We start from the raw sequence: 13,134 nt of genomic DNA on the forward strand, positions 1-13,134 counted from the left end.
GCAGTGCTACTCCAGGGCAAGTGGTGTTTAGGGATGTATAAGAGCGGAGAAGGTGAGTCCCACGGCAAGCCAGTGAACAGTGTTCCTTCATGCCCTCTGATTCAGTTCCTGACTTCAGGTTCCTGCCTCGAGTTCTTGCCTTGACTTCCCTCAGTAAAGGATTGGAACCTGTAAGAAAAACAAACAAACAAAAAAGCCTCTCTCCTTCCTTAGTTGGTTTTGGTTAACAGCAATAGAAACTAAAACAGAAACCATGTTCAAAGTTCACAGAAGAAACTTTGCGAAACAGTTCAAAGATGTCTCCCTTTAAGCAGAGGCTTCTTTTATAAAATATTATTTTCTGATTATATATATACAATTTGGGAAATTAAAAAAACATTTTTAAATGTATAAAGTACCTATAGATACAACTCTGAATAATATATACATACTTTGTTTTAGAGACTGTTTAACTGCATAGTCCAGACTTGCCTCAAATTCACTGTGTAGTTCAGGCTGGCCTCAAATATAGGGCAATCCTCCTGCCTCAACACCTCAAGTGCTGAGATTAACGGGCATGTATCACCATGCTTAGCTCATACATACACTTTTTTCCAGTATCCTTCTAGCAAGTGTTTATATAGATAGTTGAGATGATATCACATGTACTTTACTGTGTTGTTTCTCAGTAGTATGCCAACAATTTCTCTTTAAGACTAAAAAGTTCATTTGTGTATTTCCAAATGACTGCTACTTTGTTGTCAATGATATGCTATGATTGCCCACCAGCCAGCTCTCAAATAAATACACGGAAACTTATTCTTACTTATGAATGCCTGGCCTTAGCTTGGCTTGTTTCTAGCCAGCTTTTCTTAGTCAAATTATCCTGTTTCTCTTTAACTACATTTTGCCTCTGGGCCTTTTACCTTTCTTTATTCTATATAGCTTCCTTTACTTCTTACTCTGTGGCTTGTGGTGGGGATGGCTGGCTGGCCCCTGGCATCCTCCTCTCCTTTTCTCGCTCCCCTTCTTCTCCCATGCCTAGATTTCTCCTCCTGTTTATTCTCTCTGCTTGCTAGCCCTGCCTATCCCTCAGTCTTGCCTAGCTATTGGTCATTCAGCATGTTATTAGACCAATCAGGTGGTTCAGACAGACAAAGTAACACAGCTTCACAGAGCTAAACAAATGCAACATAAGAGAATGCAGCACATGTTTGCATCATTAAACAAATGCTCCACAGCATAAACGAATGCAACACATCTTCAGCTGATATCCACAACAGTCTAGTGCAGGTGGAATGGAGAAAATGCTCCAACCTGTTCTTCCCAGCCATTTCCTTAGGTCCGGACCTTCTCTTTCAGTTGGACTGTTAAAATGACCTCCCTACTCCTCTTCTGCGCTTCTCTTTTCATCCTTCATACTGCTTCCCAAATTACTCCCCTAAACTTTGTCAGATTAAGTCATGTCACTAAGGAGGGATGCTCCAACATCAGATTGAGTCATGTCACTAAGAAGGGACGCTCCAACATCAGATTAAGTCACGCCACTAAGCGGGGTTGCCCCACTGTTCCAATTGCCTTGCACTAGACCTAATTTAGGGCCTTGGCCAGCGTGAGGCCCACTGCCGTCAGAGCAAAGCCAACTTGTTTCCTTTCCCTGGGTCTTCTAACTAGCTGCCTTGTCACTTTTCTGTGTGAGCTTTTTGCTTTTGTTCAAGCTGCCTTTGGTCATGTTGTTTCTAGCCTGTATTGAGGTGCTTCTGGAACCCTCAAAGACCACCGTTATCTAATTTCTACTTCAAGGCCCATTTGAAATGTCACACCCTTCTTCAAGCAGTCAGTAATCATCTACTGAGTCACTACTGGGTATCATTCATTTGTTCAGATCTTTCTTTGTATTCCGACTGTATCTATGTGCTGAGAACACAACGGTGAACAAAACAGACAAAACCCCCATCTTCCGTGTAGAGTTTGCATTTTAGTGAGGGATCTGGTGGTACTGGTGGTGGCATTGGGGGAATCAACAGCAAAAAGTTTCAAGAACACATAAATTCAAAACCAAAACTAAAACCAAGTATATAAACAAGAAACTGTTAGAGAAATGCTGTCAGGAAATAGAACAGACAATGACTAGGTGACTGTGTTGACTGGGTGACTGGTTTAAACCAGAATGGACTCTCTGAGGGGGCGACATCCTGTTTTGTTTATGCGAAAGCAGCTAAAACACAGGGCAGAGCAGATAAAGTTGGAACCTGCTCAGGTGTGCTTTCTAAGCTGAGGTAAAGAGTTGAAATTTGATTCCAAGGCAGTGATAGAAAGCCTTTTAGAAGGCAGGAGAGTGACATGCTAGGAATTGCACTTGAAGATTCTGCTAGAATGTTAGTCAACAGACTAGAGAGAGGCAGGTCAGGGTTTTGATGGTGGTGCTCTTCATCTTCAAGAGATAACAAAAAGTAAATGCTCCCCTCACTTTTAGAGAAATTTCTTATTATCACCACAAAAGGCCTGGAGAACTGACTCCTCTCTAGCCTCCCACACTCCACTCCTCTTTGCCTCCAGGAAGGGCTTTCTGTTCACCAAACACACCCTTTCTTCAGGTGGCAGAACCTTTGGACTTGCTGTGGTTATATATTATTTCTGTACATGGTAAAGTAAATACAGTATAAACGTTACCATTTTACCTAGCTTAAAGTACAATTTAGGATACCTCACATGAGTCGGGTAATTAAATCCATGGCCTTTGTGTTTGGTTTCTTTCACCTAGCATAAAGTTTTCAAGGTTCATCCACATTCTCACATATAATAGGTTATCTATTCTGTTTTATGAGTGAATAACATTCCATTGCAAACATATGCTACATTTTGTTTATCCATGCATGATCTGACAAAACACTTGGGCTATTGTAAATAGTGCTAATGTAAACGTCCATATGCAACTCTTTGTCTAAATGCCTGTTTTCAATTCTTTTTTGATATATATATATATATATATATATATATATATATATATGTTATACTTTCTGTGGCTGCCACCAAAAAGCATGACAAAGTGTGTATCTTTTAAAAAATATTATTTTATGTTTAATTATGTGCATGCCTGTATGAATATGTGAATGTAGGTGCCCAGAAGAAGGCATTGAATACCATGGAGTTAGAGTTACAACAAGTTGTGAACTACCCAATGTAGGTACTGGGAATCGAACTCCCTTCTTCTGCCAGAGCAGTAGGCACTCTCAACCACTGAGCCTTCTCTCCAACCCCCAAACTGGGTGCCTTAAAGCAAGAGAAATACTTTCTCTCCCAGGCATGAAGGCCAGAAGCATGAGATCAAAGGGTCAGAAGAGCCTGCTCTTACTCATACTCTGGGATGAGTCCTTCCTGCACTCCTTAAAGCTGCTGCAGACGACCATTGATCCTTAATGCTCTTCGTCTAGACATTGCATTACTCTGATGTTTGCTTTTGCTGCTAGATGGCCTTTCCCCTGTGCGACTCAGTCTTCACAAAGACTAACTTACTTATCACTGTTTTAAAGGACCCAATCATTGTAGTTTAAGGGCTCCCAATAGTCTACTATGATCCCATGTTGACTTAATAATTGTGTTTGCAGCAAACTTACTTGAAATGAAGTCCATTCAGAGGTACTGGGGTTAGAACTTCAATTCATCAGGGACCTCCTGCCAGGTACTTATCTGTAACTAAATGCTAGCAATTTGAACACAGAATTGCAGTGTGATCTTGAGGTTTCACAACTCTCCTAATGGGTGCCAATGCTACTAGTTCACAACAGATGACATGATCTGACATTGGGCCGTGGTTTGCAAGCAAGACAGGCAAAGCTTTATTAGGACATTGGTTCAAGCTGACCAACGTTACCTGGAACCGGAGGGAGACCACAATGATCAAGAGGAGAGCCATATTGCTGCTTGTCGGACAAACTAGAACAGCAACTTTCATATATTTGGTGGAGAATGGACTAGAATTTGGTAACTGTTCATGAGTCATGGGCAAAGCTTCAAGAGCTATTTCCTTGCTGGGGCATTGAAATCCTAGATTTGTACTTGGTGGGCTAAGGGGCCAGGAGGCTCACTCAGAAAAAATTGAGCTACTAGTGGCGTCATCATGCCGCATAAATATTCTTGGTTTACACAGAACTGAAGGATTCTCAGCGCTTGAACTGCTGAGAAATCACAAGGGCAGAGCAGAAAAAAAAAGTGTATCTGCCCCGAGAGTCAATAGGCTGAGCTAACTCTGCAGTACAGTTTTGAGCCAGAAGTTTCTCAGTTAGTCATCCTGTCACATGCAGAACTGAGCAGAGCCTGATGCAGAGGTTGAGGCAGCAAAGGTGAGAAAACGATATGAAGACAGAGTTACCAAGTTTGGCATCCCACTCCCATGGGATACACGTCGACTTTTTTTTTTTTTTTTGGTTTTTCGAGACAGGGTTTCTCTGTGGTTTTGGAGCCTGTCCTGGAACTAGCTCTTGTAGACCAGGCTGGTCTCGAACTCACAGAGATCTGCCTGCCTCTGCCTCCCAAGTGCTGGGATTAAAGGCGTGCGCCACCACCGCCCGGCTACACGTCTTTTAAGGAAGCAGATTCTTAGCAAAGACACTCTTTGAGGATTTGTGTGTTAACCTAGCCAACTGTTATAATTCCCATGGCAGATGCCTGGTCTCCAACAAGCCAGTGGAAGCTTTTATGTTGAAAACATGTATTCAACTTCGGAAATCAGTGCTATTTAGATCAACTAAGAAGAAATGAAGTCAGAGGGCTTAGTTAGATTTGTCTTCAGTGACAGTTCCTTCTTATCTTTGTTTTTTACTGTGTTGCTTATCTCAGATTGCACTAATTTTAGCTTGGTTCAGTCTTAAGAGGATCCTAGTCTGTAAACATTCTGGCCTTCTGGCCTTTTGACAGAACAAAGCTGTTGACAACGTAGGAGGAAAAAGGCAGAAGAGAAGTTAATGGCCCTGAGGCTGTTTGCCTTCTGTCCCTTTGCAGTGGTCCCTATCTTGTTTCATCAAGACCAATTTGTCCTCTTTCCGGCAAGACTTTTTTGGATTTAGCAATGAAACTTGTGGATGCAAGGAAATTCCTCAGTCCTCTCTGTAAAACTAGAATGATTTTTTAAATCCCGAATCACAGATCACAATTTGTTAGCAAGGCTGTCTACAAAATATTTTAATTTACTTATTAGTTATGTTACTTAAGATAAGTATATATTTATCTCTGCATTTAAATAGTTTATTTGGGGTAGAATAATCTAAGTTTTCAAGAAATTAGACTTAATTAGACATTCCAAAGTAAAGCTTCAAAATTGGAGTGATGAGCTGGTTTAAGCTGATGCTTTTCATCTGTAAATATCCTCTAGTCTGTATAAACTCATCAAATTATCTTTGAGGGGCTGTTAGAATTTTTGACTTTACAGAGTCACTTATACACGGCCAAGGTATTTTTCAGCTATGACCTTGAAGTCATTAGAAGCCTTTCCCCGTCCCTCCAGAGAGTTGTAGGAATCAGTCTGCAACCTCTCAAGGTAAAGGAGGAATCTCTTTTGTCAAGACAAATTTAATTTCGTCACAGAAAGAAAACTGGCCCTCAGCTCTCGCTTAGTATTAGATCCACCTGAAGGGCTTTAAAGCCTCTGGAGCCTTCAATTCATTCGAGATAATTGAGACTAGCCTGGGCCAGGCAGGGGCATTCACTGTTTCTCTTCAGCTCTGCAGGTGGGACAACTGAGCAGCACTCATTGAGAAGCACTGCGAAGTCTCCCTTTCTTTGACACTATTTCTTATGATTGGTCATTTTCTTCACCAGGTCTTCTTTCTCATGTGTTTCTTGTTTGTACAATGACCTTACTGACCTGCAACCATGTCTAATTCATTGCAGGTAATAATTATACTAGCTGCAACCAATCCTGAAAAGCTTTGCCAAGCTGTATTGACTCTATTATTTTACTCTTTACAGAATGTATTCTTAACAATGTCCACATGGAGTTAGCCTATGATGCTGTTGCTTCCTATTGTACTCTTCCTGGGGAAGAAGATTAAATCTCTGGTAGAATCTATACTATGAGTCCCTCTTTGAATTAGCCGCGGGAAATCTAGGTATAGTGTATATTATTTTCTATTCTGTAATAAATCACATGCCATAAAAGTCATTCTCGAAAATTATGCCATTCATTAGTTTTATTTTCTCGCTAAATCATGCAACCACCACCATTATGCAATTCCACAACACTTTCGCCACTCCAAATATCAAAGCAAGCACCCAACCCATCAATAGTTACTTATTCCTTATTTCTGTCCCCTACCACCACTCAGGTCTTTTTTCTCCATGGGTTTGTTTATTTTAGATGTGGCTCATTCGGTACGTGATCTTTCTTTGTCCAACTTCTTCCGCTCTGCCTACTTTGGAAGTTCATCCACTTGGATGCACGTACCAGCAGCACTGATGAACAGTTTTCCGTTGTATATGAATGAGGGCGCCATCCATTTGTCAGGCGATTCCACTCATCACCAGTATGAACTGGCGTTTACATCCCACACTGGTTTTCACACGGCCTTGGGCCTTCATTTCTCTTGGGTAGAGTCTAGGGTTGAATTCCTATGGTGCCTCTACAGCCCACTTTTGGAGGAACTACCAAGTTGCTTTCCCTTGTGTTTCCTTGCTGCAGTGTGGCTTCACAGGAGTGAGATTGTGTTCCCTAGGGGAGGCAAGGGATTCTCTCTGGTAGTTTATTTAATCATTTGATTTTTTAATTGTTTTCTGTTAAACATCTTGTATATAAGAATGTTGTTACATCTTGTGATTTAGTTTTGTCATTTCCAAATGTGGGGAAATCTCAAAGTACGGAGTTCAAAGGGAACCTTCAAATTCCAGCGAAGTAGCAAGGATTTTGGGGTCTTTGAACTCCCCGGTTCTTTACTATCTTCCAGCTGTCTCTGGATATCACAGTCTGTTCCTGGCACAAACAGGTGTGCTTATCACCAAGGACATGACTTCTGAGTGTCCAAACGCAGGAACACACTACACAATCTTTCTGTAGTCAGGGGCAGGCCCTGCTTTGTACAAAGCCGAAATCTTAATGTTGGGGTGGTCTGAGAAAGGTTGCCCTGACCTCCGCCCCAGCCTCTAGGCTCTCGGGTTCACTGGGTCCACGAACCATTGCAGCCTCCAGCTTAGCTGGGGATCTGTGCCCAAGCTGGAGTGCAGGCTAGGGCTGCATTCTGAGCTTCCAATCAGTCACCAGTTGGCCTGTTCCTTCGGCCCAAGTCCCGCAGGGTGCGCGCTTATGCACGCGCCTCTCCCAGCCTGCGCGCGCCGCCGGGGAAACTTGGGCTGCACGCGCCCCGCGCCCCGCCTCCGTTGGCCCCGCCTCCTCCCCCTCCCGCGCCGCCCCGCCGCCCGCCGCCACCGCCGCCGCCGGAGCTCAGTAGTATGGCATCGAGGAGAATGGAGACCAAACCTGTGATAACCTGTCTCAAAACCCTCCTCATCATCTACTCCTTCGTCTTCTGGGTGAGTGCCCAAGCCTGGCTGCTGGCCGGGCTACGGTCCAGCAGACCGTGTGGTGATGCTCTTAGAAAGAAAGGTGGAAGAAAAAACCCAAACCCGAAAGCCAATCTTAGACGGTGGATAAGGAGACAGGCGCAGGGTCCCTGAGTTGGGGCTGTGGGAAGGTAGGGTGCAGGTCTGGGCTGCTTAGACCGTCGATTTTGTCTGACGAAAACTGTAGTGAGCTATGTGGTGGCGGTGGTTGCAGATTTTTGACCCTTCCAATATGTATATATTTTTTAATGCATTGATTTCTTAAGCTCCCAGGACAGGGTCAGCCCCTGGGGAAAGTTGGGGATTTGTCTGTTTTCTCTTCTGGACTCCTCTCTCTACCTTACCAGCTAGTTTTGGAGGCCTGTTGGATTTAACCTGTGGCGGGTTGGGAGTGGGCGCAGGACAGCGGGATTTGATCCCCGATTCCGACTCAGTCCCGACCCGGTGGGGCTGCGGGAGACAGTCGCCGGCAGCCTTCTGCCTGCCTGGACAAGGGCGATCAGTCTCTCAAGCGCACTAATGCGGGACAGGCGCCGCCACCGCGTGGAGGCGCACAGAGAGGGTCTTACATAAGCAAGGGGTTATCTATCTTTGAGCGTATTCAGTGAGTTGGTCTTACGACCCCTTTCTGGTTCTGTTCCACCCTTTACTGTTTCCATCTGGTCATTGTATTTACTGTGTGAACCCAATCTACAGTACCTAAGAGGAGGACCCCTACTACCTGGTGGCTGCGGTAGCTCCCCAACTCTGTTCCCCACCTAATTGGTACTGCTACTAGTCCTTGAGCTCAGTGCAGAAAGGTGACGTCAGCCCTTCAGCCCCGGCCGGCCATGGGCTGCTTGGTGCACCTCGTTGAGGGATGCTTCTGTGCGCAGGAGGAGGGAAAAAAGGGGAGGAGGGGGCTCCGGGCTTATGCCTTACCTCATCCTGTTTGGCAATTCATGAAATCAGTGCAGCGTTGACACTGCAGTGATTCATTTGCAGAGGTGGGTGGTACCTAAAGACCATTCCCAGTTCTTTCACCACGTAGATGTCCCCCCAGTTCCCTCTTCCCACCTCAAGCCACAGCCACCCAGCAAAGGAATGAATTCCCCCCCCCCCCCCATAATCTGGGTCATTCTGGCTTCCAATATAGTCATTTTGAAACATGAAGCTCTGTTTAAAAAAATCTTCTTGCCTTTGTTTTTTTTTTCTTGCCGTTTCCACCCCAATATTAGCCCCGTTTTTTATTCAATTGTGGAGCACAGTATTGAATGAGGTACCTATACTCGGACTGATGGTAAACTGAATTGTTTGCAGAAGCCAAGACAAGAGCTGAAATTTTTTTATATATTAAAAAAATCCCTAATGTGTCTAGGCTTTCGTTGCTACTGATGTTGGTGATACTTCAGGTCTGGAAAGCCATGCAGTGTGGCAACAACGCAAACCAGGGCTCTGCAATGACACAGAGTAGCATGATCGAGACAGCCCACCACATAAGAGAAACATGGGAGTTGACTTTTTTTAGACTGGATTCAACACAGGGTGAATCATCTCAGTAGTGGGACTGTGGGCTAGCTATACATTCAAGGATCTTGCTATGTATGCCTGAAAAAAAGCGGTCATGCTTGATGATCCAACTTCACAGTAGCCATTGCTAGGAACTGGTTTAGATCTTTATATATCTCCTTCAATCTGTTGTTGTTTTGCCCTTTGTTGTATACACTTCCTATTTGTTACTGGAGTAAATCTATGAGTGATTATGTTAGGGTCCTGAAAAAGAAGGCTTATGGTTCATGGGGAGGAAGGAGGGTTGTTTTCTGAGCAGCTCTGAAGCCTGGTAAAGGAGGGGTTGCTCCAGGCTCCCGATTTTCATATGGATTATTTAACTCTTTTTGTTTGACAGCCTCCCCCCTCCCCATTGCTGCTTCATGAACCCAGTTGCTTCAAGTCTCCTAAAACATTTGAAATGATCACTGTGTTCTATGACCCTGAAAGATCCTCATGCTGGCATTTGAATTTATTTTTTGTACTTTCAAGATTTTCATGTTCTTAAGTATTTACACAAAGTATTTTCAGTAGTTTAAATAGGATTTAATGATCTTTCACACATTTCATACTTTACAATAAAAAGAATGAGCTCTCTTTAGACAATAGGACATATTAAAGATGTTTTTTAATAAGCCATAGTTCAACTGCTGAGTTTTTTTAATGTACCTTGAATGTTGTTTTGAACAAAGCTGCTCTAGTCAGACATAATTCATATGATATATGTCATCCATTTAAAGTATGCTATATAAATATATTCTAAGCATATAAATAGTTTGCATTTTAGTGTGTTTGTTATCATTTTAGTTTGTTCATGGACACGATCATCACTGCACTCCATTTTTGGTTGTTTCATCATTGAAATAATGATAAGAAACCTTGTTCTGTCCTTAAGATCCCATTTTCTCTCCCACTTGTCCCTCTCCTGGTGCCAGCCGTAGGAAACCACAACTCTACTCAATTGCTCTAGATTTTACTGTTCTGAACATTTCATATACGAAATCACATATTTGCCCTTTTGTGACTGATTGGTTTCATTTAGCATGAGATCTTCATGATTCATCCATGTTGTTAGCGTGTGTTAGGACTTCATTTGGTTTTATGGTCAAATAGGATTCCATTTTGTGAATATACTACAGCTCATCCGTTGATGGATAGTTGAGCATTTTGACTGTTATGGATGATGAGGTTATAATGACTTATGTGCTATTAGAGTCTCTGTCTCTGTGAGTCCCTATATTTTCATTTTTCTTGGGTATATACCTGGGGGTCTTCATGAAATTACTAGGTCAAATAACTCTATAGTTAATTGTTGAAAGAATGGTCATACTGTCTTCCAGAGAAAGTGTTGCATTTTTATATTCCCTTCAACAGTTAGGGTTCCACTTTCCCTTTATACTTGCCAGAATTTGTCACTATCTGGCTATTTAATTGTAGCCATCCTAATACCTGTGCATTTATACATCTTACTGTGATTCTTCTTTGAATTTCCTTAATAAATGCTAATGTTGAATATTTTAAAATGCTTAATGATTGTTGGTCATCTTTTGAAGAGATACATATTCATATTGTTTGACCATTTCATTTATCTTTTTATTATTGCATTATTAATCAATCATATATTCTAGGTACAAGCTCCATTTTTCCATTTTGTGGGTTCCCTTCCTTTTAGTGGTCTTTTGAACTATGAACATATATATGAAAAAATGTTTAGATATACATGTATGTTTATATATGTGTGCATATATATATATATATATATATATATATATATATATATATATGAAGTGCACATGGACTGGCTTCTCGTGTGTTGCATTGTTCATGCTTTTTGATCTTATATGGAAGAATCTTTTGCCAAAGATCACCCTTTAAAAACTGTAAGAGTTATTTCTCAGTTCAGTAAATATATTTGATATATGACTATTTCTTGAATACCAAGTACTATGTCTGGCACATGGTAAGTACCCCATTTTCTTTTTTTACATTTCTGGAATTATGCCCTGTAATATAAAAAGGCTGACTTTTCACTCTTTTAAGGGGAATATGGGAAGATGATTAGTCAGAATTATTTACATTGTGTTCTTTGTGAGTTGTCTTAATTAGACTTCTTTTACTTGAATTTAGGTTTAGGTGTGGAAGGTGTTTTATCTTAAAATGGTCCTAAGTTAGTAGCATCAACAAGTACTTTGGCCTATAACAAACCAGAAGACTACCGTTATGAAAAGGAGATAGTTGTTTTTATCTGTATTCTTTTATTTGCAATCACTCTCCCTGGCCGCCATATTTTGTTAAAGTTTTGATTCTCGACAGGGCACAATCTCTCCATATTTGGCCATGTCTAAAGACTTTTTTGTTACATCTGGGATGGGTTCCACAGGCAGTTAGTGGCTAGAGACCAAAGGTGTTGCTAAGCAGCTACCTGACGACTCCTTATAGGGGTTGAGCCCTGCCCAATATCTGGCTCAAAAGGTTAATAGTGCCTGGAAGAGTAGTAAGCGCTGTGAAGAAAAGGAGAGGCCTAATGAGAAAGTCACTGTATTTACCCTACCACAGCATGTCCAACACAATTACCTGTCAGAAGAAAAGCATTCCCTATGACGTGCCATAATGGTTTGTTTGAAGACTAAAGGTAAGTGACTCTTTACAGACTGTGTGCTCGTGGATAGGACGGTTTTCCTTCCAGTTCAATGACATCACCTGAGTGCTGATAACATAATCTTACTTTCCTTGATTTCTATGTTTTATTTTCAGGTTTGGCGTTAGAGGGAGGAAAACACCTAGGAGTAAGTTCTCCTGTGCGTTAAAGACTCGAAATAGTATTACATGGGAGTTTACTTGGGGAATATTTACATTCTTAATAAATGAATGAAAACTGAAACTTAACAACACTCCTGACTTAGTTGTTTAACACACCACAGCTGAATAGAGCTATCCATAGTGAATTAAATGTGTTCTTTTTCTTCACATGTTGGTAATGCTTAGGGAACTTTAAAAGGACTTGCTTACAATAAAGACTGTTAAATCATTATATCTTTGTGGTCTCTTTTTATCAGATATTTTAGTGAACTGTTATTTAACTTAACTTTGAATAAAAATATATGTCTTGCTCTAAATAAAAAGAAGTTTCTAATTTTCATGAGAAATGTAATTCAAAAGCAAACAAGAAAACTTTCTAAATATATACTTACCAGAAAACTGTTTTGATTTATAAATTTTTATGGACTTTAAGTACTCATCTGAGTTCTGAGGTAAGATTTATGTTGACTACATCTGAACAGTCTTTTGAAGAGAAATGTTCTTTGCTTCATTCTAGTGAATATTGGATTTGTTTATTTTATCATCTATGAATGTAATTACCTTGCTAATGGAATTGTTAAATCTCTTAATGGTGAAATATCAGTGATTTCTCTTTTCCTTTTTATAATATCATTAATCATTTGGGGGTAATTAAAATGATATTATTTTTCTCTCTTTTCTTCTAGAAACTCTCAGTGATTAGATTTAATAAAGAGGGGAAATCTTAAAGAGAAGGCCCTAATATTTACAGAGTGTTTGAGATTGACACATATTCCTGGCAAAATTTTCGCATGTCAGTTCACTTCAGCCAACATTCACTGACTGTCATGTACCAGATATCGTTTATCCTATAAGATGTTATCTGTTCACTGCGTGCTGCATTTGGCATTTTTTGTCGGGTTAATCAGTAATACAATCACTTCCAAATTGTTCATTATTAGGTATTATCTAATTGTTGTCACACTATAGAAGTTGGAAATTTAGTTCCTTTGAACTCCTCCTTTTCTCTCATAGTCACATCTTGCAAAGTTGTTATCAGTTTATCACACACCGTTTTGTTTAGGCAGTGGGCTGTGATGAGGTGACAAGAAAAATCTCTTCATAGCGGAGCCAGCCATGTAGTATGGATATTATGAATACTTACACAACTTTTGATTTTCCCTGTAATTAGCAGCCACCTTGATTTTTTCCCTTGCATTTAGAATATTTACTAAAATTCATTTCCATATTTTTTTCAAGAATTATATATCTATGCTCAGTGTGTTCAAGCACTCCATG

The 13,134-nt window shown here is 41.0% G+C and overlaps 1 protein-coding gene across 1 annotated transcript in view; it reads left to right on the plus strand.

The window, feature by feature from the left end:
- The first annotated feature begins 7,360 nt into the window (after positions 1-7,360).
- Tspan7 (tetraspanin 7) overlaps positions 7,361-13,134 on the plus strand; it is a 107,066-nt gene continuing 101,292 nt past the window's right edge. The window contains exon 1 of the mRNA XM_075957397.1: positions 7,361-7,500. Coding sequence (XP_075813512.1) covers positions 7,420-7,500 — 81 coding nt within the window. The 5' untranslated portion in view covers positions 7,361-7,419. The remainder of the gene's footprint in view (positions 7,501-13,134) is intronic.

Source organism: Microtus pennsylvanicus, chromosome X, assembly GCF_037038515.1.
Source record: "Microtus pennsylvanicus isolate mMicPen1 chromosome X, mMicPen1.hap1, whole genome shotgun sequence".
Classification (NCBI taxonomy): domain Eukaryota; kingdom Metazoa; phylum Chordata; class Mammalia; order Rodentia; family Cricetidae; genus Microtus; species Microtus pennsylvanicus.